The sequence below is a fragment of the Brachyhypopomus gauderio genome, chromosome 11, assembly GCF_052324685.1.
Source record: "Brachyhypopomus gauderio isolate BG-103 chromosome 11, BGAUD_0.2, whole genome shotgun sequence".
Taxonomy (NCBI): domain Eukaryota; kingdom Metazoa; phylum Chordata; class Actinopteri; order Gymnotiformes; family Hypopomidae; genus Brachyhypopomus; species Brachyhypopomus gauderio.
Window position 1 is genome coordinate 15338249 of NC_135221.1, and position 26374 is coordinate 15364622.

Genomic DNA, 26374 nt, shown 5'->3' on the forward strand with positions numbered 1-26374 from the left:
TCTGTCACAAAACAAGTTTGGTTACCTGCTGCTACACAGTTGGAAGGTGGGCGACCAGGTGGGCTTTTGGTGCCTGCTACCTCCTGGCCCAGACTGTTCACACACCAGCAGTATCCTGTGGAACCACTGCACTGTACAGGCTTGTAGTTACCGTCCGAATCACACTGAGGGATGAAGACTCCTGTCAGGTGCTGGGCCATAGCACTGTCCCTCTCCTGCTCACACTTTGTCTTAGGAGGTGCTGAAGGGTGTCCACAAAGAGAGAGACATTGTCTGTATTCTGTGGTCAGAACAACAATTTTCTTGACATTTAAACAAAAGCTTCACCGGGTTGCGCTTAAACAACTGCAAATCATCGGAAGAACGTTACGTTTCTGAAGTCTCTGAGGATGTCCAGTGCACAATAATCAATAGAAGGTTCCTAATAATCCCTAACTAAAAAGTAAGTTCACTGTGATAGGAGACTTTTCCTTGACCTCTACAACTCTCATGAAGAAAATACTCATAAATCTACAACATGACACTTTCCCAAAAACTCAATTGCACCGATTTTTTTCTGTCACAAAACAAGTTTGGTTACCTGCTGCTACACAGTTGGAAGGTGGGCGACCAGGTGGGCTTTTGGTGCCTGCTACCTCCTGGCCCAGACTGTTCACACACCAGCAGTATCCTGTGGAACCACTGCACTGTACAGGCTTGTAGTTACCGTCCGAATCACACTGAGGGATGAAGACTCCTGTCAGGTGCTGGGCCATAGCACTGTCCCTCTCCTGCTCACACTTTGTCTTAGGAGGTGCTGAAGGGTGTCCACAAAGAGAGAGACATTGTCTGTATTCTGTGGTCAGAACAACAATGATCTTGACATTTAAACAAAAGCTTCACTGGGTTGCGCTTAATCAACTGAAAATCATCCGAAGAACGTTACGTTTCTGAAGTCTCTGAGGATGTCCAATGCACAATAATCAATATAAGGTTCTTAATAATCCCTAACTAAAAAGTAAGTTCACTGTGATAGGAGACTTTTCCTTGACCTCTACAACTCTCATGAAGAAAATACTCATAAATCTACAACATGACACTTTCCCAAAAACTCAATTGCACCGATTTTTTTCTGTCACAAAACAAGTTTGGTTACCTGCTGCTACACAGTTGGAAGGTGGGCGACCAGGTGGGCTTTTGGTGCCTGCTACCTCCTGGCCCAAACTGTTCACACACCAGCAGTATCCTGTGGAACCACTGCACTGTACAGGCTTGTAGTTACCGTCCGCATCACACTGAGGGATGAAGACTCCTGTCAGGTGCTGGGCCATCGCACTGTCCCTCTCCTGCTCACACTTTGTCTTAGGAGGTGCTGAAGGGTGTCCACAAAGAGAGAGACATTGTCTGTATTCTGTGGTCAGAACAACAATGATCTTGACATTTAAACAAAAGCTTCACTGGGTTGCGCTTAATCAACTGAAAATCATCCGAAGAACGTTACGTTTCTGAAGTCTCTGAGGATGTCCAATGCACAATAATCAATAGAAGGTTCTTAATAATCCCTAACTAAAAAGTAAGTTCACTGTGATAGGAGACTTTTCCTTGACCTCTACAACTCTCATGAAGAAAATACTCATAAATCTACAACATGACACTTTCCCAAAAACTCAATTGCACCGATTTTTTTCTGTCACAAAACAAGTTTGGTTACCTGCTGCTACACAGTTGGAAGGTGGGCGACCAGGTGGGCTTTTGGTGCCTGCTACCTCCTGGCCCAGACTGTTCACACACCAGCAGTATCCTGTGGAACCACTGCACTGTACAGGCTTGTAGTTACCGTCCGCATCACACTGAGGGATGAAGACTCCTGTCAGGTGCTGGGCCATCGCACTGTCCCTCTCCTGCTCACACTTTGTCTTAGGAGGTGCTGAAGGGTGTCCACAAAGAGAGAGACATTGTCTGTATTCTGTGGTCAGAACAACAATTTTCTTGACATTTAAACAAAAGCTTCACCGGGTTGCGCTTAAACAACTGAAAATCATCGGAAGAACGTAACGTTTCTGAAGTCTCTGAGGATGTCCAATGCACAATAATCAATAGAAGGTTCTTAATAATCCCTAAATAAAAAGTAAGTTCACTGTGATAGGAGACTTTTCCTTGACCTCTACAACTCTCATGAAGAAAATACTCATAAATCTACAACATGACACTTTCCCAAAAACTCAATTGCACCGATTTTTTATTTCACAAAACAAGTTTGGTTACCTGCTGCTACACAATTGGAAGGTGGGTGGCCAGGTGGGCTTTTGGTGCCTGCTACCTCCTGGCCCAAACTGTTCACACACCAGCAGTATCCTGTGGAACCACTGCACTGTACAGGCTTGTAGTTACCGTCCGCATCACACTGAGGGATGAAGACTCCTGTCAGGTGCTGGGCCATCGCACTGTCCCTCTCCTGCTCACACTTTGTCTTAGCAGGTGCTGAAGTGTGTCCACAAAGAGAGAGACCTTGTCTTTGTTCTGTGGTCAGAACAACAATGATCTTGACATTTAAACAAAAGTTTCACTGGGTTGTGCTTAAGCAACTGAAAATCATCCGAAGAACGTTACGTTTCTGAAGTCTCTGAGCATGTCCAATGCACAATAATCAATACAATGTTCTTAATAATCCCTAAATAAAAAGTAAGTTCACTGTTATAGGAGACATTTCCTTGACTAATTCAACTCTCATGAAGAAATTACTCATACAACTACAACATGACACTTTCCCAAAAACTCAATTGCACTTATTTTTTTCTGTCACAAAACAAGTTTGGTTACCTGCTGCTACACAGTTGGAAGGTGGGTGACCTGGTGGGCTTTTGGTGCCTGCTACCTCCTGGCCCAAACTGTTCACACACCAGCAGTATCCTGTGGAACCACTGCACTGTACTGGCTTGTAGTTACCGTCTGCATCACACTGAGGGATGAAGACTCCTGTCAGGTGCTGGGCCATCGCACTGTCCCTCTCCTGCTCACACTTTGTCTTAGGAGGTGCTGAGGGGTGTCCACAAAGAAAGAGACCTTGTCTGTGTTCTGTGGTCAGAACAACAATGATCTTGACATTTAAACAAATGCTTCACTGGGTTGGGTTTAAACAACTGAAAATCAACGGAAGAACATTAAGTTTCTGAAGTCTCGGAGGATGTCCAATGCACAATAATCAATTGAAGGTTCTTAATAATTCCTAAATAAAAAGTAAGTTCACTGTGAAAGGAGAATTGTCCTTGAGTACTACAAATCTCATGAACAAAGTACTCACACTACTACATGAGACTTTCGCCAAAACTCAATTGCACTTAATTTTTCTTTAACAAAACAAATCTGATTACCTGCTGCTACACAGTTGGTAGGTGGTTTACCAGGTGGGCTTTTGGTGCCTGCTACCTCTTGTCCCATACTGTTCACACACCAGCAGTATCTTGTGGTCGCACTGCACTGTACAGGCTTGTAGTTACCGTCCGCATCACACTCAGGGATGAAGAATCCTATCCTGCGTTTGGCCATCGCACTGTCCCTCTCCTGCTCACACTTTGTCTTTGGAGGTGCTGAAGGGCATCCACAAAGAGAGAGACATGCTTACATTAGATTCACATTGAGGCTGACGGAGCCGCAATCTATGCATACAGACTGGAGCAATTTCTGAGAAGTACTTCAGCAGATACGTTGTAAAATAATTCAAGTAACAAGTATTTTCTGGAATATAATACTCTTGATTTTTTTTGTAATGCAACTGTACGCGTTGTTTCCAGGATAAACTATGAGGAGCCCAGTGAACCAAAAAGCTAAACTAGTCATGAATTTGATCAGATTTTCTGCCATTGCCGAACCAGGTGTGCTATGGCAGAGCGTTGCTCTTCAGTGGGAGATGGATCTCATCTCAGTCTGGGAGTTATGGGAGTTAAGCAAGTATAATGATCCCACCATCTCAACATTCTGTCTGGATCAAAAGACCCACTCCCCTCTTCAAAAGCCCAAATGTTCGTCAGTTAAAATGATCTAAATATAGATCAACAGGGAAATTCTTTGATTTATTCACCAACTTTCCGAAATATCCTTTTCAGAAATAGGAGGCTATGACTATGGTCAGCCATGTTTTCAAGTGTTCTGCTGAGCAAATAAATATTTCAGATGACTTCACTTCATAATTTGACAAATGCTTTTTCTCAGCCACATCTGTCAGAATTCAGATATTTCTACTTTTTTGTAGATGACGTTTACATGTCAAAAGATTTGCTAAAAACACAAGAACATACGTGAACATATTGACAGTATTCTGTAGTCAGAACAACACTGATATTGACATTTGAATAACTGCTTCACTGGATTGTGTTTAACCAACTGAAAATCATCGGAAAAACATTAAGTTTCTGAAGTCTCAGCATTAAATACATCACTGATGATATCCCTTGCATGACCATCAGTAATGGATAATAATAATCATTTAATGATGTCTGTATTGAAAAAGAACAAATTATTCTTCAGCTAAAAATTTTTAAATGTTCATGGCATTATCTCAATGTAAAAGCAAAGCCATTGCTTTAACTATGTGGAGAAACCTATGCAATTTTTACAAAGAATTTGAAAGTGTAAAAATTTATGTCAGACATGTAATCAGCACTCAGATCACATCAACCATAACAAAGCAAAACCCCATGATTCCAACTGGTCTGAACCTTATTCCACATCCCTTAATTAAAAGTAAGTTCGCTGTGAAAAGAGAATTGTCTCTGATTACTACAACTCTCATAAAGAAAATACTCATACAACTACAACATGAGACTTTCCCCAAAACTAAATTGCACTGATTTTTCTTGTCACGAAACAAGTTTGGTTACCTGCTGCTACGCAGTTGGGACGTTGTTGACCAGGTGGGGTGTTGGTGCCTGCTATCTGCTGTCCCATGCTGTTCACACACCAGCAGTATCCTGTGGATCCACTGCACTGTACAGGCTTGTAGTTACCATCCGCATCACACTCAGGGATGAAGACTCCCGGCATGCCTTTGGCCATCGCACTGTCCCTCTCCTGCTCACACTTTGTCTTAGGAGGTGCTGAAGGGTGTCCACAAAGAGAGAGACATTGTCTGTATTATGTGGTCAGAACAACAGTGATCTTGACATTTAAACAAATGCTTCACTGGGTTGTGTTTAAGCAACTGAAAATCATTGGAAGGATGTTAAGTTTGTGAAGTCTCTCAGAGGATATCCCATGCACAATAATCAATAATGGATAATGACCATTTACTGAGGTCTGTATTGAAAAAGAGCAACTTATTATTAAGCAAGGTTTTTACATTTACGGCATTTGGCAGACGCCCTTATCCAGAGCGACTTACATTTTAATCTCATTTTTTTATACAAGTGAGCAATTGAGGGTTAAGGGCCTTGCTCAGGGGCACCTCAGTCATGGCCTCAGGTCTGGGGATCAAACCCACGACCCTCCGGTCACAAGACCAGTTCCCTAACCAGCAGGCCATGACTGCCCTGAGGTTTTTTTAAATGTTCATGTCATCATTTCAATGTGAAAACAAAACCATTGTTTTAACTATGTGGTGACACCTATGCAACTTTTTCCCTTAATTAAAAAGTGAGTTCAATGTGATAGGAAAATTGTCGTTGATTACTAAAACTCTCATGAAGAACATACTCATACAACTCCAACATATGACACTTTCTCCAAAACTCCATTGCACTGAATTTTTCTGTCACAGAACAAATCTGATTACCTGCTGCTACACAGTTGGAAGGTGGGCGACCAGGTGGGCTTTTGGTGCCTGCTACCTCCTGACCCAAACTGTTCACACACCAGCAGTATCCTGTGGATCCACTGCACTGTACTGGCTTGTAGTTACCATCTGCATCACACTGAGGGATGAAGACTCCTGTGAGGTGCTGGGCCATCGCACTGTCCCTCTCCTGCTCACACTTTGTCTTAGGAGGTGCTGAAGGGTGTCCACAAAGAGAGAGACATTGTCTGTATTATGTGGTCAGAACAACAGTGATCTTGACATTTAAACAAATGCTTCACTGGGTTGTGTTTAAGCAACTAAAAATCATTGGAAGGATGTTAAGTTTGTGAAGTCTCTCAGAGGATATCCCATGCACAATAATCAATAATGGTTAATGACCATTTACTGAGGTCTGTATTGAAAAAGAGCAACTTATTATTCAGCAAAGTTTTTTTAAATGTTCATGTCATCATTTCAATGTGAAAACAAAACCATTGTTTTAACTATGTGGTGACACCTATGCAACTTTTTCCCTTAATTAAAAAGTGAGTTCAATGTGATAGGAAAATTGTCGTTGATTACTAAAACTCTCATGAAAAACATACTCGTACAACTGCAACATATGACACTTTCCCAAAACTCCACTGCACTGATTTTTCTGTCACAGAACAAATCTGATTACCTGCTGCTACACAGTTGGAAGGTGGGCGACCAGGTGGGCTTTTGGTGCCTGCTACCTCCTGACCCAAACTGTTCACACACCAGCAGTATCCTGTGGATCCACTGCACTGTACTGGCTTGTAGTTACCATCTGCATCACACTGAGGGATGAAGACTCCTGTGAGGTGCTGGGCCATCGCACTGTCCCTCTCCTGCTCACACTTTGTCTTAGGAGGTGCTGAAGGGTGTCCACAAAGAGAGAAACATGCTTATATTAGATTGACATTGAGCCTGATGGGGCCACAATATATGCATACAGACTGGAGCAATTTCTGAGAAGTACTTCAGCAGATATGTTGTAAAATAATTTAATTAACCAGTATTTTCTGGAGTATAATACTCTCGATTTATTTGTAATGCAACTGTATGCCTTGTTTTCAGGATTAACTATTAGGAGCCTCCGGAAACCAAAAAGCAAAACTAGTCATGAAGTTGATCAGATTTTCTGGTGTTGCCGAACCAGGTGTGCTATGGCAGAGCTTTGCTCTTCAGTGGGAGATGGATCTCATCTCAGTCTGGTAGTTATGGGAGATAAGCAAGGAGAATGTTCCAGCCATCTCAACATTCTGTTTGGATCAGAAGATTTACTCCTCTCTTCAAAAGCCCAAATGTTCCTTCAGTTAAAATGATCTAAATACACCTGAACAAGGAACTTCTTAAATTTGTTCAACTGATCCAAACCTTAGTCCACATCCCTTAATAAAAAGTAAGTCCGCTGTGAAAGGAGAATTGTCTCTGATTACTACAACTCTCATAAAGAAAATACTCATACAACTACAACATGAGACTTTCCCCGAAACTAAATTGCACTGATTTTTCTTGTCACGAAACAAGTTTGGTTACCTGCTGCTACGCAGTTGGGACGTTGTTGACCAGGTGGGGTGTTGGTGCCTGCTATCTGCTGTCCCATGCTGTTCACACACCAGCAGTATCCTGTGGATCCACTGCACTGTACAGGCTTGTAGTTACCGTCCGCATCACACTCAGGGATGAAGACTCCCGGCATGCCTTTGGCCATCGCACTGTCCCTCTCCTGCTCACACTTTGTCTTAGGAGGTGCTGAAGGGTGTCCACAAAGAGAGAAACATGCTTATATTAGATTGACATTGAGCCTGACGGGGCCACAATATATGCATACATACTGGAGCAATTTCTGAGAAGTACTTCAGCAGATATGTTGCAAAATAATTTAATTAACCAGTATTTTCTGGAGTAAAATACTCTCGATTTATTTGTAATGCAACTGTATGCCTTGTTTTCAGGATTAACTATTAGGAGCCTCCGGAAACCAAAAAGCTAAACTACTTATGAATTTGATCAGATTTTCTGGCGTTGCCGAACCAGGTGTGCTATGGCAGAGCTTTGCTCTTCAGTGGGAGATGAATCTCATCTCAGTCTGGTAGTTATGGGAGATAAGCAAGGAGAATGTTCCAGCCATCTCAAAATTCTGTCTGGATCAGAAGATTTACTCCTCTCTTCAAAAGCCCAAATGTTCCTTCAGTTAAAATGATCTAAATACACCTGAACAAGGAACTTCTTAAATTTGTTCAACTGATCCAATTCTTAGTCCACATCCCTTAATTAAAAGTAAGTTCGCTGTGAAAGGAGAATAGTCTCTGATTACTACAACTCTCAAAGAAAATACTCATACAACTACAACATGAGACTTTCCCCAAAACTAAATTGCACTGATTTTTCTTGTCACAAAACAAGTTTGGTTAGCAAGGTTTTTACATTTATGGCATTTGGCAGACGCCCTTATCCAGAGCGACTTACATTTTAATCTCATTTTTTTATACAAGTGAGCAATTGAGGGTTAAGGGTCTTGCTCAGGGGCACCTCAGTCATGGCCTCAGGTCTGGGGATCGAACCCACGACCCTCCGGTCACAAGACCAGTTCCTTAACCAGCAGGCCATGACTGCCCTGAGGTTTTTTAAAATGTTCATGTCATCATTTCAATGTGAAAGCAAAACCATTGTTTTAACTATGTGGTGACACCTATGCAACTTTTTTCCGTTAATTAAAAAGTGAGTTCAATGTGATAGGAACATTTTCTTTGATTACTAAAACTCTCATGAAGAACATACTCATACAACTCCAACATATGACACTTTCTCCAAAACTCCATTGCACTGAATTTTTCTGTCACAGAACAAATCTGATTACCTGCTGCTACACAGTTGGAAGGTGGGCGACCAGGTGGGCTTTTGGTGCCTGCTACCTCCTGACCCAAACTGTTCACACACCAGCAGTATCCTGTGGATCCACTGCACTGTACTGGCTTGTAGTTACCATCTGCATCACACTGAGGGATGAAGACTCCTGTGAGGTGCTGGGCCATCGCACTGTCCCTCTCCTGCTCACACTTTGTCTTAGGAGGTGCTGAAGGGTGTCCACAAAGAGAGAGACATTGTCTGTATTATGTGGTCAGAACAACAGTGATCTTGACATTTAAACAAATGCTTCACTGGGTTGTGTTTAAGCAACTAAAAATCATTGGAAGGATGTTAAGTTTGTGAAGTCTCTCAGAGGATATCCCATGCACAATAATCAATAATGGTTAATGACCATTTACTGAGGTCTGTATTGAAAAAGAGCAACTTATTATTCAGCAAAGTTTTTTTAAATGTTCATGTCATCATTTCAATGTGAAAACAAAACCATTGTTTTAACTATGTGGTGACACCTATGCAACTTTTTCCCTTAATTAAAAAGTGAGTTCAATGTGATAGGAAAATTGTCGTTGATTACTAAAACTCTCATGAAAAACATACTCGTACAACTGCAACATATGACACTTTCCCAAAACTCCACTGCACTGATTTTTCTGTCACAGAACAAATCTGATTACCTGCTGCTACACAGTTGGAAGGTGGGCGACCAGGTGGGCTTTTGGTGCCTGCTACCTCCTGACCCAAACTGTTCACACACCAGCAGTATCCTGTGGATCCACTGCACTGTACAGGCTTGTAGTTACCGTCCGCATCACACTGAGGGATGAAGACTCCTGTGAGGTGCTGGGCCATCGCACTGTCCCTCTCCTGCTCACACTTTGTCTTAGGAGGTGCTAAAGGTTGTCCACAAAGAGAGAGACATTGTCTGTATTCTGTGGTCAGAACAACAGTGATCTTGACATTTAAACAAATGCTTCACTGGGTTGTATTTAAGCAACTGAAAATCATTGGAAGGACGTTACGTTTGTGAAGTCTCTCAGAGGATATCCCATGCACAATAATCAATAATGGATAATGACCATTTACTGAGGTCTGTATTGAAAAAGAGCAACTTATTATTCAGCAAGGTTTTTTTAAATGTTCATGTCGTCATTTCAATGTGAAAGCAAAACCATTGTTTTAACTATGTGGTGACACCTATGCAACTTTTTTCCGTTAATTAAAAAGTGAGTTCAATGTGATAGGAACATTTTCTTTGATTACTAAAACTCTCATGAAGAACATACTCGTACAACTGCAACATATGACACTTTCCCCAAAACTCCACTGCACTGAATTTTTCTGTCACAGAACAAATCTGATTACCTGCTGCTACACAGTTGGAAGGTGGGCGACCAGGTGGGCTTTTGGTGCCTGCTACCTCCTGACCCAAACTGTTCACACACCAGCAGTATCCTGTGGATCCACTGCACTGTACTGGCTTGTAGTTACCATCTGCATCACACTGAGGGATGAAGACTCCTGTGAGGTGCTGGGCCATCGCACTGTCCCTCTCCTGCTCACACTTTGTCTTAGGAGGTGCTGAAGGGTGTCCACAAAGAGAGAAACATGCTTATATTAGATTCACATTGAGCCTGACGGGGCCACAATATATGCATACATACTGGAGCAATTTCTGAGAAGTACTTCAGCAGATATGTTGCAAAATAATTTAATTAACCAGTATTTTCTGGAGTATAATACTCTCGATTTATTTGTAATGCAACTGTATGCCTTGTTTTCAGGATTAACTATTAGGAGCCTCCGGAAACCAAAAAGCTAAACTACTTATGAATTTGATCAGATTTTCTGGCGTTGCCGAACCAGGTGTGCTATGGCAGAGCTTTGCTCTTCAGTGGGAGATGAATCTCATCTCAGTCTGGTAGTTATGGGAGATAAGCAAGGAGAATGTTCCAGCCATCTCAAAATTCTGTCTGGATCAGAAGATTTACTCCTCTCTTCAAAAGCCCAAATGTTCCTTCAGTTAAAATGATCTAAATACACCTGAACAAGGAACTTCTTAAATTTGTTCAACTGATCCAATTCTTAGTCCACATCCCTTAATTAAAAGTAAGTTCGCTGTGAAAGGAGAATAGTCTCTGATTACTACAACTCTCAAAGAAAATACTCATACAACTACAACATGAGACTTTCCCCAAAACTAAATTGCACTGATTTTTCTTGTCACGAAACAAGTTTGGTTACCTGCTGCTACGCAGTTGGGACGTTGTTGACCAGGTGGGGTGTTGGTGCCTGCTATCTGCTGTCCCATGCTGTTCACACACCAGCAGTATCCTGTGGATCCACTGCACTGTACAGGCTTGTAGTTACCATTCGCATCACACTCAGGGATGAAGACTCCCGGCATGCCTTTGGCCATCGCACTGTCCCTCTCCTGCTCACACTTTGTCTTAGGAGGTGCTGAAGGGTGTCCACAAAGAGAGAGACATTGTTTGTATTATGTGGTCAGAACAACAGTGATCTTGACATTTAAACAAATGCTTCACTGGGTTGTGTTTAAGCAACTGAAAAGCATTGGAAGGGTGTTAAGTTTGTGAAGTCTCTCAGAGGATATCCCATGCACAATAATCAATAATGGATAATGACCATTTACTGAGGTCTGTATTGAAAAAGAGCAACTTATTATTCAGCAAGGTTTTTACATTTATGGCATTTGGCAGACACCCTTATCCAGAGCGACTTACATTTTAATCTCATTTTTTTATACAAGTGAGCAATTGAGAGTTAAGGGTCTTGCTCAGGGGCACCTCAGTCATGGCCTCAGGTCTGGGGAACGAACCCAAGACCCTCCGGTCACAAGACCAGTTCCTTAACCAGCAGGCCATGACTGCCCTGAGGTTTTTTAAAATGTTCATGTCATCATTTCAATGTGAAAGCAAAACCATTGTTTTAACTATGTGGTGACACCTATGCAACTTTTTTCCGTTAATTAAAAAGTGAGTTCAATGTGATAGGAACATTTTCTTTGATTACTAAAACTCTCATGAAGAACATACTCATACAACTCCAACATATGACACTTTCTCCAAAACTCCATTGCACTGAATTTTTCTGTCACAGAACAAATCTGATTACCTGCTGCTACACAGTTGGAAGGTGGGCGACCAGGTGGGCTTTTGGTGCCTGCTACCTCCTGACCCAAACTGTTCACACACCAGCAGTATCCTGTGGATCCACTGCACTGTACTGGCTTGTAGTTACCATCTGCATCACACTGAGGGATGAAGACTCCTGTGAGGTGCTGGGCCATCGCACTGTCCCTCTCCTGCTCACACTTTGTCTTAGGAGGTGCTGAAGGGTGTCCACAAAGAGAGAAACATGCTTATATTAGATTGACATTGAGCCTGATGGGGCCACAATATATGCATACAGACTGGAGCAATTTCTGAGAAGTACTTCAGCAGATATGTTGTAAAATAATTTAATTAACCAGTATTTTCTGGAGTATAATACTCTCGATTTATTTGTAATGCAACTGTATGCCTTGTTTTCAGGATTAACTATTAGGAGCCTCCGGAAACCAAAAAGCAAAACTAGTCATGAAGTTGATCAGATTTTCTGGTGTTGCCGAACCAGGTGTGCTATGGCAGAGCTTTGCTCTTCAGTGGGAGATGGATCTCATCTCAGTCTGGTAGTTATGGGAGATAAGCAAGGAGAATGTTCCAGCCATCTCAACATTCTGTTTGGATCAGAAGATTTACTCCTCTCTTCAAAAGCCCAAATGTTCCTTCAGTTAAAATGATCTAAATACACCTGAACAAGGAACTTCTTAAATTTGTTCAACTGATCCAAACCTTAGTCCACATCCCTTAATAAAAAGTAAGTCCGCTGTGAAAGGAGAATTGTCTCTGATTACTACAACTCTCATAAAGAAAATACTCATACAACTACAACATGAGACTTTCCCCAAAACTAAATTGCACTGATTTTTCTTGTCACGAAACAAGTTTGGTTACCTGCTGCTACGCAGTTGGGACGTTGTTGACCAGGTGGGGTGTTGGTGCCTGCTATCTGCTGTCCCATGCTGTTCACACACCAGCAGTATCCTGTGGATCCACTGCACTGTACAGGCTTGTAGTTACCGTCCGCATCACACTCAGGGATGAAGACTCCCGGCATGCCTTTGGCCATCGCACTGTCCCTCTCCTGCTCACACTTTGTCTTAGGAGGTGCTGAAGGGTGTCCACAAAGAGAGAGACATTGTCTGTATTATGTGGTCAGAACAACAGTGATCTTGACATTTAAACAAATGCTTCACTGGGTTGTGTTTAAGCAACTAAAAATCATTGGAAGGATGTTAAGTTTGTGAAGTCTCTCAGAGGATATCCCATGCACAATAATCAATAATGGATAATGACCATTTACTGAGGTCTGTATTGAAAAAGAGCAACTTATTATTCAGCAAAGTTTTTTTAAATGTTCATGTCATCATTTCAATGTGAAAGCAAAACCATTGTTTTAACTATGTGGTGACACCTATGCAACTTTTTCCCTTAATTAAAAAGTGAGTTCAATGTGATAGGAAAATTGTCGTTGATTACTAAAACTCTCATGAAAAACATACTCGTACAACTGCAACATATGACACTTTCCCAAAATTCCACTGCACTGATTTTTCTGTCACAGAACAAATCTGATTACCTGCTGCTACACAGTTGGAAGGTGGGCGACCTGGTGGGCTTTTGGTGCCTGCTACCTCCTGACCCAAACTGTTCACACACCAGCAGTATCCTGTGGATCCACTGCACTGTACAGGCTTGTAGTTACCGTCCGCATCACACTGAGGGATGAAGACTCCTGTGAGGTGCTGGGCCATCGCACTGTCCCTCTCCTGCTCACACTTTGTCTTAGGAGGTGCTAAAGGTTGTCCACAAAGAGAGAGACATTGTCTGTATTCTGTGGTCAGAACAACAGTGATCTTGACATTTAAACAAATGCTTCACTGGGTTGTATTTAAGCAACTGAAAATCATTGGAAGGACGTTACGTTTGTGAAGTCTCTCAGAGGATATCCCATGCACAATAATCAATAATGGATAATGACCATTTACTGAGGTCTGTATTGAAAAAGAGCAACTTATTATTCAGCAAGGTTTTTTTAAATGTTCATGTCGTCATTTCAATGTGAAAGCAAAACCATTGTTTTAACTATGTGGTGACACCTATGCAACTTTTTTCCGTTAATTAAAAAGTGAGTTCAATGTGATAGGAACATTTTCTTTGATTACTAAAACTCTCATGAAGAACATACTCGTACAACTGCAACATATGACACTTTCCCCAAAACTCCACTGCACTGAATTATTCTGTCACAGAACAAATCTGATTACCTGCTGCTACACAGTTGGAAGGTGGGCGACCAGGTGGGCTTTTGGTGCCTGCTACCTCCTGACCCAAACTGTTCACACACCAGCAGTATCCTGTGGATCCACTGCACTGTACTGGCTTGTAGTTACCATCTGCATCACACTGAGGGATGAAGACTCCTGTGAGGTGCTGGGCCATCGCACTGTCCCTCTCCTGCTCACACTTTGTCTTAGGAGGTGCTGAAGGGTGTCCACAAAGAGAGAAACATGCTTATATTAGATTCACATTGAGCCTGACGGGGCCACAATATATGCATACATACTGGAGCAATTTCTGAGAAGTACTTCAGCAGATATGTTGTAAAATAATTTAATTAACCAGTATTTTCTGGAGTATAATACTCTCGATTTATTTGTAATGCAACTGTATGCCTTGTTTTCAGGATTAACTATTAGGAGCCTCCGGAAACCAAAAAGCTAAACTACTTATGAATTTGATCAGATTTTCTGGCGTTGCCGAACCAGGTGTGCTATGGCAGAGCTTTGCTCTTCAGTGGGAGATGAATCTCATCTCAGTCTGGTAGTTATGGGAGATAAGCAAGGAGAATGTTCCAGCCATCTCAAAATTCTGTCTGGATCAGAAGATTTACTCCTCTCTTCAAAAGCCCAAATGTTCCTTCAGTTAAAATGATCTAAATACACCTGAACAAGGAACTTCTTAAATTTGTTCAACTGATCCAATTCTTAGTCCACATCCCTTAATTAAAAGTAAGTTCGCTGTGAAAGGAGAATAGTCTCTGATTACTACAACTCTCAAAGAAAATACTCATACAACTACAACATGAGACTTTCCCCAAAACTAAATTGCACTGATTTTTCTTGTCACGAAACAAGTTTGGTTACCTGCTGCTACGCAGTTGGGACGTTGTTGACCAGGTGGGGTGTTGGTGCCTGCTATCTGCTGTCCCATGCTGTTCACACACCAGCAGTATCCTGTGGATCCACTGCACTGTACAGGCTTGTAGTTACCGTCCGCATCACACTCAGGGATGAAGACTCCCGGCATGCCTTTGGCCATCGCACTGTCCCTCTCCTGCTCACACTTTGTCTTAGGAGGTGCTGAAGGGTGTCCACAAAGAGAGAGACATTTTCTGTATTCTGTGGTCAGAACAACAGTGATCTTGACATTTAAACAAATGCTTCACTGGGTTGTATTTAGGCAACTGAAAATCATTGGAAGGACGTTAAGTTTGTGAAGTCTCTCAGAGGATATCCCATGCACAATAATCAATAATGGATAATGACCATTTACTGAGGTCTGTATTGAAAAAGAGCAACATGTTATTCAGCAAGGTTTTTTTAAATGTTCATGTCGTCATTTCAATGTGAAAGCAAAACCATTGTTTTAACTATGTGGTGACACCTATGCAACTTTCTCCCTTAATTAAAAAGTGAGTTCAATGTGATAGGAAAATTGTCTTTGATTACTAAAACTCTCATGAAGAACATACTCGTACAACTGCAACATATGACACTTTCCCCAAAACTCCACTGCACTGATTTTTCTGTCACAGAACAAATCTGATTACCTGCTGCTACACAGTTGGAAGGTGGGCGACCAGGTGGGCTTTTGGTGCCTGCTACCTCCTGACCCAAACTGTTCACACACCAGCAGTATCCTGTGGATCCACTGCACTGTACTGGCTTGTAGTTACCGTCCGCATCACACTGAGGGATGAAGACTCCTGTCAGGTGCTGGGCCATCGCACTGTCCCTCTCCTGCTCACACTTTGTCTTAGGAGGTGCTGAAGGGTGTCCACAAAGAGAGAGACATGCTTATATTAGATTCACATTGAGCCTGACGGGGCCACAATATATGCATACAGACTGGAGCAATTTCTGAGAAGTACTTCAGCAGATATGTTGTAAAATAATTTAATTAACCAGTATTTTCTGGAGTATAATACTCTCGATTTATTTGTAATGCAACTGTATGCCTTGTTTTCAGGATTAACTATTAGGAGCCTCCGGAAACCAAAAAGCTAAACTAGTCATGAATTTGATCAGATTTTCTGGCGTTGCCGAACCAAGTGTGCTATGGCAGAGCTTTGCTCTTCAGTGGGAGATGAATCTCATCTCAGTCTGGTAGTTATGGGAGATAAGCAAGGAGAATGTTCCAGCCATCTCAACATTCTGTTTGGATCAGAAGATTTACTCCTCTCTTCAAAAGCCCAAATGTTCCTTCAGTTAAAATGATCTAAATACACCTGAACAAGGAACTTCCTAATTTTGTTCAACTGATCCAATTCTTAGTCCACATCCCTTAATAAAAAAGTAAGTTCACTGTGAAAGGAGAATTGACTCTGATTACTACAACTCTCATGAAGAAAATACTCATAAAACTACAACATGACACTTTCCCAAAAACTCAATTGCACAGATTTTTTTCTGTCACACAACAAGTTTGGTTACCTGCTGCTACACAGTTGGAAGGTGGGTGACCAGGTGGGCTTTTGGTGCCTGCTACCTCCTGACCCAAACTGTTCACACACCAGCAGTATCCTGTGGATCCACTGCACTGTACTGGCTTGTAGTTACCGTCCGCATCACACTGAGGGATGAAGACTCCCATCATGCGTTTGGCCATCGCACTGTCCCTCTCCTGCTCACACTTTGTCTTAGGAGGTGCTGAAGGGTGTCCACAAAGAGAGAGACATTGTGTCTTTTTTCTGGTCAGAACAACAATGATCTTGACATTTAAACAAATGCTTCACTGGGTTGCATTTAAGCAACTGAAAATAATCAGAACAATGTTAAGTTTCTGAAGTTTCTGAGGATGTCCCAAGCACAATAATTAATAATCGATAATAACCATTTAATTTCACCATTCAATGTGAAAGCAAAACCATTGTTTTAACTATGTACGGACACCTATGCAATTTTTACAGAGAATTTGAAAAGTTAAAAACTCATGTCAGAGATGTAACCAGCTCTCAGATCAATTCAACTATAACGAAGCAAAACCCCATGATTCCAACTGGCCTGAACCTTAGTCCAAAACTCTTTACAGAAAGTTAGTTCACCTGTGAAAGGAGAATTGTCCTTGAATACCTTAACTCTCATTAAGAAAATTCTCATACAACTACAACATGAGACTTTCCCCAAAACTCCATTGCACTGAATTTTTCTGTCAAAGAACAAATCTGCTTACCTGCTGCTACACAGTTGGAAGGTGGGTGACCAGGTGGGGTTTTGGTGCCTGCTACCTCCTGGCCCAAACTGTTGACACACCAGCAGCATCCTGTGGATCCACTGCACTGTAGAGGCTTGTAGTTACCGTCCGCATCACACTGAGGGATGAAGACTCCTGGCCTCTGTTTGGCCATCGCACTGTCCCTCTCCTGCTCACACTTCGTCTTAGGAGTTGCTGAAGGTTATCCACAGAGAGAGAAACATAGAGAGAGAGAGAGAGAGAGAGAGAGAGAGAGACATGCTTATATTATTATCACATTGTCCTTCATAGGTCCACAGAATATGCATACAGACTTCGACAACTGATGATCAGCCCTTCATTTGATGTAAAATTATTCACGTAACACTAATTTACTGGAATGAAATACCCTCAATTTTACTTGATTTATAACATAACCGTGTGCCTTGATTCCAGGTTAAACCACTTTCTGCCCTGAGAACCCAAAAGCGAAACTAGTGAGGAATTTGAATCATATTCTTTGACCAACTATTTAGTGAGAAAAAGTATTTCTGCTCTGGTGATCCTGATCCTCCAACACAGACAGTGATGTATCTGAGTAAATTCAGGAGACTCACCACTAGAGACCAGCTGGAGAGAGCAGAGCAGCAGCACAAACTGCAGAGCAGACAGCTTCCCCATTCTAGCAGAATGGCTGATTTCACACGCAGATGCTCACAGCCGTAGAACCTGCCCTGTCCTCTACTCTAGAACATAGAGCAGGGAGTGTGTAGAATCAGTGTTCTGAACCTCATTATATAGGGAGAGAGAGAGAGGGCTGTTCTCCAGATAAGAACACAGGAAGTGTGACAGTTCCTCCCTGACTTGTTCTCCACATGCTTTGATTTAAAACTGGTTAAGAACGAAAAACAATTCTCAGGCTCAAACATATACAATCATATTGTCACGTTACACATATTACTTAACAATCATTATTCTGTGTGTATGTGTGTGTGTAAGTATGTGTTGTAGTTTACACAGTAGTTATTTTGCAGTTTGCCACAAATATTTGAATTGGTTGTAAAATACAAAGTAAATTTTGATTACACAAAAAAAAAACACAAAAGCAATAACATCAACCTTCCCACACAACATTGTGCTTCTAGTGTGTGATGCATTTTCTTCAGTGAATGCTTGAGACAGTGAAATTTCTGTTTTTTTGGTGGTCGTGTTGTACAGTGTAATAATTAGAGTTCAGGAGTCAGTCCTAAGAAATTTGTTGATTTCTGTTAATTATGAGAAGGGAAAAAAAAATCTAAAACATATGGCAAACATATTGTTCAAACAATGAGGAACTAAAGCTAAAAAATGAACCCCTTATCCCAGGTGAGTGATTTGGAATCAAAACAATGAAATCACATGTAAAATCAAATCTAAAACAAAAATTCTTAAAATGATTGAGTAAATTGGAGTAACACATGCAGATTTAAGACTATACAATAATTAGTGAAATACTTCAGTAACATCTTGCAACAGGAGGTCAGATGAACAGGCTGATGTGTAGCTGGGGGTTGTGCTGTGAGGAACAGATTTCATGTTTGTTCACTAGGCTCCCACACATGACCTACGGAGACATACTGATCATCATTGTTTGATCCTTGCTAGTCTGTGAGTTTCATTGTTATTACCAAATATAATAATCTCTGTTTTATCTTTTATTCAAGTCTAGAACATTTTGGTCCATCCAGGACACTATGCGGGGACAGGGCGAAGTACATCTTAGTATTGTCTGTTTAACTGTGGTACAATAGCCCAAAGTCTTGTTTGATTTGGCCAAGTGAAAGTAGCATCTATAAGTTAAATATGTGGTCTGAGAACTGAACCTTGAGAGATTCACTGGCACCATGTCAACAAAATAATTCTTATAATAGGGTTTGGGTAGGGGCGTGAAGATGTGTGTATGCATGTATATGATTTAAGGTGCTTTAAGGGACCTTGGCTACACAATGTCGTTCCACTTCACGTACCCCATTGACAAAGAAGTCTCCTGAACCTAAAAAAAACTATACGTTTTTATAACACAGGCTCAGTGGTGGACAGCGACACACTAATATCACGCACACTAATACACACTAATATCACGCACACTAATACACACTAATATCACACACACTAATACACACTAATAGCTTGTCTGATATTGAGAATTTTGGTATTTTAAAAGGATGCAAACTCATTACATCTTTCAGTTGATATTAAATCAGGGGCCACTTACGTGTGAAGAGTGATATGCTATTGTTAATGTTATTGTTTATAATGTTGGAGAAAAATGGTTTGCCTTGCTTTGCATATATATTAACACACAACATATCTTTGTAGATTTCTTTGTGAATCTGAGGTTTGTTTTATGCCATCTACGTTCAGCCTTACTGTATTCTCATTTGGGTTTGATCTGCAGTAGCATTTTTTCATTAAGCACTCTGCATACCAGAAATAGTTTATAGTTTGGGTTTAAATTTCATCCATAATTATAATGATAAGTTTGGCGGTGCTGACTCATGTAAAACGGTTGTGGCACTACATTCATTTAACTGTGTGTGTTTCAGTTTTCAAACATTTATTGGTGTTTCAAACATAAAATCCTACCCATGTGCATTAATAAAGCCATGAATTACATGAAATTTGTTTGTTTATGATTTTTGATCTAATATTAATGAAGAGGTCATTTAATAACTTTTGCGCTTTACATCAGACACTGTGGTTCTTATATAATGCTGGTTTGTCACATTTACAGGATCTGATATGTACTCCCTGTTTTCCAATTTCTAATCAGCATTACTAGGGCAGGAGAGGTTTCAGTATGATGGGTCCAAGCTTCTTTTGAAATCTTGTACTGCTGATGTCAAAGGGATTAAGGTGGGGTGGAGGTAGGGATGAGGGTTAGAGGTGGGGGTGAGAACATAGGTGAGGGTGGATGGGGAGCTGGAGAGATTTCACACTGGACCTGATGGCGGCTGAAAATGAAAACGTCAGCCTTGTCCCAGCTGATACCAGCTTCACTAGTGCTGCTGGAGCCAATACCAGCTTCACCAGTGCTGCTGGGGCCAATACCAGCCTCACCAGTGCTGCTGGGGCCGATACCAGCTTCACCAGTGCTACTGGGGCTGATATTAGCCTCACCAGTGCTGCCGGGGCCGATACCAGCTTCACCAGTGCTGCTGGGGCCGATACCAGCCTCAGCAGTGCTGCTGGGGCCGATACCAGCTTCACCAGTGCTACTGGAGCCGATACCAGCCTCACCAGTGCTGCTCTGAGGTTCAGGTGGGGTGCGTGGGGGAGTGGAGATGGAGGACAGTGTAGAGTCCTCACAGGGTTGTGGTGTTCCCGGAAGCTGATAAGCTCTATCATTGTCATGGCTCTCATCCAAGGTCTGCAGCTCCACACCGGCGTCCACAATGGGGCAAATATGTTGTGACTCTGGAGCGATAAAATCCACTGGTGGAGTCCTTGAGTGTTTGTACAAGTGTGTTGTTACTCTTGGGGATAAACAGGTTCTACACAGCAAAATTAAGTTTAAATTAAGTCCATCTTGCCTAAACAATCCCTTCTTTCCAAAAACAGGTTGAAGTTGTCAATAATGTTAGGTTGTTTCAACTGCAACTATTGAGTAGCCAAGTGTTTAGTCTGAGTAATCTAAAGAAAGTTTTTGTTCTCCATGCAGGCAGAGGACCACGTTTGCTTAAAATGGTATTAAAGTCTTTAACAACTCGGACTCATACTTTCTAGTGTCATACTTTCTAGTGTCACTTTTGCAAAGTTCACCATTCACTGTGTGATAGGTCAGGATTGTTGTCAGTTTATCATTTACATCAGAAACTGATGTTCAGCTCACAGTGAACATTCATAAAGTCAACCCCAATCATGAGGGTGTCAGCTGTGTCCACAGGTTGGTGTCCAGTCACCACACATTTCCCTGATCTCTGGCACTTCATATTTCAAAGTATGAACATTTCAAGAAAAAGAGACCCCTTTCAGCTTTGTAGTTCTCTGAAATGATCTCAGATAACTTGATAAAATACAGTACAAGCCAAAAGTTTGGGCAAACCTTCTCATTCAATGTGTTTTCTTAATTTCCATGACTATTTACATTGTAGATTCTCACTGAATGCATAAAAACTATAAATGAACATGTGGAGTTATGTACTTATTTCTTCAAAATAGCTACCCTTTTCTCTGACTATTGCTTTGTACACTCTTGGCATTCTCTCAATGGACTCCCACTAATTAACCCTGATAAGGCAAACCTAAAAACCATTTTTCAAGCTCATTGAGATAATTCCAAGAGTGTGCAAAGCAGTAATCAGAGCAAAGGGTGGCTATTTTGAAGAAACTAGAATATAAAATGTGTTTTCAGTTATTTCACCTTTTTTTTTTTTGTTAAGTACACAACTCCACATGTGTTCATTCATTGTTTTGATGCCTTCAGTGAATCTACAATGTAATAGTCATGAAAATAAAGAAAATGCATTGAATGAGAAGGTGTGTCCAAACTTTTGGCCTTTACTGTATATGTTTGAAAGCAAATATGAACACAGTAAACAGAAGCAAATTAAAGCAGAGTTAAATGTAGAAGTGACTGAATAGAATGGAAGCACAAAGCAGAATCCAGACCAATGGAGGTGAAAATGTGCTCAGTTCATCTATTGTTACTTTAATAAATGTGTGACTGGTATAAAAGTAGCCTTTCAACTGCAGAATGAATATGTGAAAATATACCAGGTCAAAATATTATACAAAATACAGTATTACCTATTTTGCTTATTATAGAGAGCAATGTCCCCACTTGAGAACATGCCCAGATTATCAAATGTGAGCAATGCCTTAGCCATCTTCATCCTTCAGCTTCAGACTAGAAGAACCATAATAATTTTTAGTCTTCTGTTCATCCTTCAGCCTTGGTCTAGAAGAACCATAATGAGAGCACGTTATCAAACATGAGCACTGCCATAGCCTTCTGTTTATCTTTTAGCCTTCAGCCTTAGTTTATAAAAACCAAAATCGTCCTTATCTGGTCTACGTTCTGCTGAATGGTCTGTTTTATCACTTTAATGTGTTTCAATATTTAGTCTTTGATCAATACATTAAGAACAGAAGCATTAATTTCATCATCGTCTTTTTTATTCTTATTGCTGTTTTTGTCCACTCTGTTAACTGGGTATGTTACTGCTTGAGTAACACAAGACCCAGGACATTCACTCGAATCACTGGATTCAGACAGGACCTTCTTATGTTTGAGAGCTGTTTAGCAATGATTCATCTTGATGCACCTCTCCCTACACCAGCTCTGTGAACAAGACAAAGCAAGGCAAGTTTATTTACATAGCACCTTTCATACACACCAACAATTCAAAGTGCTTTACACAGGATGATAGAACACATGTGTGTGACTGTCCTTAATAATAACTTGTTGAAATTGCCTTTACTGAAGGTTTTAGGTGCTGTTCCATATGGGAGTTTGTTCTGGAAATATTTGAGTGCTTTGCTGAATGATCACTGAAGGTAAGAATGTACCTGAGGCTGGAGATGCTCCCCTCACCTGCGCTCTTGTTCCAACCTACAGGTAGGGTAAATGTCCTCACATAAGTGCTCTAAAATATAAATAACACCCCCTTTCAGTGGTGCCATCACAAAGCTGAAGTGAGCATCACTCTGAACGTTCCCTCTAGAAGCAATGACATGGGCAGATGTGAGAACGTCCTATTGGTGTAAACGAAACTGAATATAGAGAGGAAGTGAACACACTTCAGTCCTGAACAAACCCTGGAGCAGTTTGTTTGTGGTGATAACGTGATCTGTCCTCAGTCCTAGACATAAGATATACTCCAACACGTTAGATCCTCACTATTATTGTATCCATAATGGCCTAATATATAAAACTTTTCAGAGTCTAAGTTAAACGGTGACATACACTTAAGACAGCACAAGAGGCAGACATAATTTCATACATACGAAGTTTCACAATGTGAAAACAAACCATACAATTTATCATAAACATACACATGCAAACTAAAACAAGAAGCCACGATAAACGATAATGAGAGAGACACAGAAACATGTGAACTAAACACAGCGAGAACATGGAAAGCAAAGTCACACCATGAACCATAACATTAAACTGCATTCATACATTCTATAACCAACAATCAGCGAGACTCAACACAGGCATAAAATACATGACAAAAACAAAGGCTCTGTTCGAAATAGCCTACTACATACTGTAGTGTACTGCATACTGCACTCAGTATATACTGGATACTGCAAACTGGTCCTTGTAGTAGTACGCAGTAGTTTCCAGTATGTGACAAAATCAAAGCATACTATGGGGTCACTTGAACATGATAGCGCTTTTTTGAAGTCTCAAAATGTCAGGCTATATCGGTTTTTAGAAGCTGAGAGAAGGCAGAGAGGATTTTAAGAACAGCTACCATTATAGCTTTAATTTTGGAGGAGTTTAACATTTAACTCAGCTTAGAATAGCCTACCACACAGTTATCACTACTGGTATCCATAGGGCTAAATACAGTAGCCTACAGTATTTTGCTATAAACTCATTCTTGTCCAGTTCTGAAATTAAATGTTACTGCAATTTGCTGCTACATATAAAACTAACCTTTTAAAACATGTGATGAAAATAAAGCTTGGGACAATATTGAATCTTGGATTTTAGTTGGCTTTTTTGATTTTGCAAAAAAAAAAAAAAAAACACGCATGAAATTTAAAAAATAATAACGCATAATAATGAAGGCAATCATTTCAAACACCAATTTATTGAAGATACATATACAGGTTAACAGGAGGGATCATTACTGTCAAATTAATCTGAGTACACCTGTCTGTACTTCAGTGATACAGCGCTGTCACGAGCTGCTGTCAACTCCCTTGTCCGTGCTCTTGAGGGGGAGTACCATCACAGCTGGGGAAAGGCCCTGAAGGTGGGCATTTTTCACTTTTGCCTCGCCAGTGCCACATCCTGCCACGTGTTGTCTGTGGCAACAGTGCATGATGCTGTTCATCATACTGCAGAAGGGATTATGGGGATTTTCAAAGGAGTGGTCCATTTTCCTAATGCTGAACTGGAGGACATCGGTGCAGGCTTCTGCCATCTTGCTGGATCACCCACTTTCTCTCATTTGGCTGGCAGTATTGACTGCAGCCATGTTCGTATAGCGCCACCTAAGGAATTTATAGAGGACTTCTTAAATGCAACACTCTCCTCTATTCAGCTGCAAACCCATCTGTGACCACAGTGGCCTTTTCCTGAACATTTTCACAGGCCTACCTGGCTCAGTGCATGATGAAAGTTGAGCTCAGCCTATGCACAGCAGCTCTACCCACCACAAGGCTGGTGCATCACTGGAGATGGAGGTTATCCCTGTCTGGCTTCACCCATCTGCCTCATGACTCCATTTAGAGAGCCAGTACATAATGCAGAGCAGGCCAGGTACAACCAACGCCTGTCCAAGGCCAGGTCTGTGTTGGAGAGGGCATTTGGGATGAGGAAGACCTGGTGGCTATCAATCTTTTTAAAGGCTCTTGAGGTGGAAGAGGGGATATAAAAGGTCCTTTACAGTAAATCATAATTTAAGCACTAAAAATGACAAAATATTGTCTGTCAGTAATGTAATATAAAATCCTAACTTGCTTTCAGGTATACATTCAGCCTTTTTACCAGTGGTAATTGCTTGTGTCTCACAAACAATGATCTCGTGGTGTCAGCAGTGGATGAGCCTGAAGATGCAAAAGAAGAAGATGGAGATATGAAGATTTGGCCCCATTATCCTTTCACTGTTACATTCCTTGTTCATCTTACAATATGTCATCTCCTCATGGAGAGACAGACTAAATCAAGCTAATTACAAGGTTTTCTATTATCAGTCTTGCCTTAATCTTAATCTCTTTTGATAAGTTAGGGGAAATGTGAGTGTAATATAGGCAACTATTCTGTAAGTATTTACATTAATCTGTAGGGGTTTTTGTTATGATACTTAAATAACCTACCTGCTTGCCTACAACCAAGGATGCAAAAAGGTGCAGAAGAAGGATTGACGTGTATAAAACTTAATAAAATATCTGACTCCAAATTATAGTTGGTAAGAATCTAAAAGAAATCACTTCTCAAATAGATCAGTGCAGGTTATAGAATATACCTAACCAACTTTATAAAGTACCTTGCTATAAACAACAGTCTTCTTTGTCAGAGGTTTATCATAAACATGCGCAGCAGATGGGATACTTTAGAGGGAATTGGTATTAGCATTGATTTACCTTTTAACTGATACTAATAATGAGCTTATCTGGCCAAGTATAGCTATAACCAAGGAAGACCGTGGCTACACAATTAACCAGATTTATTCAATATCCAACAAAATATAAAACAATAACATAACCATACTAGATGTAACAAGGATAATACCTAATGGAAACAGGTAGAAACCTAATGGACTGTTGCAGGCTGCCTCACAGTGCAAGGAATAAGCTGAGGAGCAAGCGGAAGAGCTAAAAGAAGAAGACCCCTGAGATAGAAGAAAAGGAGGAAGAAAAGAGAGACCCTGCACCCACAAATTTCTCCCTTTCGTTTTATTTACTGTTTTCTTTAATGGGGTCTATCTTACTGTGTAGTCCTGAAAAAAAGATGAATGAAACTAAACACTGCTTATGTAGTACATGTAGTTTGTTTCAGTATTGAAAAAATACAAATTAGATGGCCTGTATTTGCAATTGATTTAGAACCTGAATCTAAAGCAATAAAGCTTGCGTTAACTTACTCAAATGCCTTTTGGGCAACGTTGCGTCTCCCCGTAAACAAAGATTCATTAGAGGCTCGCCAGGCTAGAAGGGCTTCAGTGTCATGGTCTGTCCCTACCAATATGCAATAGCCAATTTACTGCAGTAATACACAATTAATATGTTTACAATATAAAATAATATTGATAATTAATACAGGTTGTGGTGATGTAAGCATAGCGTGGTCGTGTCAAATGTAGAGGCCTCACCAAACAGACAAGGGAGAAAAGTTTGCCAGCTGGTATGTTGTATTTTATTATCGAAAGCCCCTACAACCCCTAGCCTAAAAGTGCAATTGTGCTCTCTTCAGATTAAAACGGTCCATTTGTCA

At 40.9% G+C, this 26374-nt stretch overlaps 3 protein-coding genes across 3 annotated transcripts; all 3 read right to left on the reverse strand.

Annotated features, from left to right (window-relative positions):
• Positions 1-1490: 1490 nt before the first annotated feature.
• Positions 1491-9496, reverse strand: LOC143526564 (thyroglobulin-like). Its single transcript, XM_077021036.1, has 9 exons — positions 9322-9496; positions 8637-8852; positions 7313-7528; positions 6432-6647; positions 5747-5962; positions 4857-5072; positions 3351-3566; positions 2800-3015; positions 1491-2499 (listed from the first exon to the last, which is right to left on the reverse strand). Exons 1-9 carry the CDS (start codon positions 9494-9496, stop codon positions 2219-2221), a joined length of 1968 nt encoding a protein of 655 aa, XP_076877151.1. The 3' UTR covers positions 1491-2218.
• LOC143526565 (thyroglobulin-like) lies at positions 9328-13520 on the reverse strand. The gene is made up of 5 exons (XM_077021037.1): positions 13346-13520; positions 12661-12876; positions 11780-11995; positions 10889-11104; positions 9328-10225 (listed from the first exon to the last, which is right to left on the reverse strand). Exons 1-5 carry the CDS (start codon positions 13518-13520, stop codon positions 9864-9866), a joined length of 1185 nt encoding a protein of 394 aa, XP_076877152.1. The 3' UTR covers positions 9328-9863.
• Positions 13521-13989: 469 nt separating this feature from the next.
• On the reverse strand, positions 13990-17972 carry LOC143526567 (thyroglobulin-like). Its single transcript, XM_077021038.1, has 6 exons — positions 17838-17972; positions 17221-17436; positions 16482-16697; positions 15599-15814; positions 14913-15128; positions 13990-14249 (listed from the first exon to the last, which is right to left on the reverse strand). The coding sequence occupies exons 1-6, from the start codon at positions 17899-17901 to the stop codon at positions 14005-14007; spliced, it is 1173 nt and encodes a 390-aa protein (XP_076877153.1). The 5' UTR covers positions 17902-17972; the 3' UTR covers positions 13990-14004.
• Positions 17973-26374: the final 8402 nt, after the last annotated feature.

Excerpts from the sequence above, each read along its gene's own strand:
- LOC143526564 (XM_077021036.1), bottom strand. The coding sequence starts at position 9,496 with ATGGCCCAGCACCTCACAGGAGTCTTCATCCCTCAGTGTGATGCGGAC. Across the intron at positions 8,853-9,321 it reads TTCCAACTGTGTAGCAGCAG|CACCTCCTAAGACAAAGTGT; the intron begins GTAATCAGATTT and ends GACACCCTTCAG. Across the intron at positions 3,567-4,856 it reads TCCCAACTGCGTAGCAGCAG|CACCTCCAAAGACAAAGTGT; the intron begins GTAACCAAACTT and ends GATGCCCTTCAG.
- LOC143526565 (XM_077021037.1), bottom strand. The coding sequence starts at position 13,520 with ATGGCCCAGCACCTCACAGGAGTCTTCATCCCTCAGTGTGATGCGGAC. Across the intron at positions 12,877-13,345 it reads TTCCAACTGTGTAGCAGCAG|CACCTCCTAAGACAAAGTGT; the intron begins GTAATCAGATTT and ends GACACCCTTCAG. Across the intron at positions 10,226-10,888 it reads TCCCAACTGCGTAGCAGCAG|CACCTCCTAAGACAAAGTGT; the intron begins GTAACCAAACTT and ends GACACCCTTCAG.
- LOC143526567 (XM_077021038.1), bottom strand. The coding sequence starts at position 17,901 with ATGGGGAAGCTGTCTGCTCTGCAGTTTGTGCTGCTGCTCTGCTCTCTC. Across the intron at positions 16,698-17,220 it reads TTCCAACTGTGTAGCAGCAG|CACCTCCTAAGACAAAGTGT; the intron begins GTAAGCAGATTT and ends GACACCCTTCAG. Across the intron at positions 15,129-15,598 it reads TTCCAACTGTGTAGCAGCAG|CACCTCCTAAGACAAAGTGT; the intron begins GTAATCAGATTT and ends GACACCCTTCAG.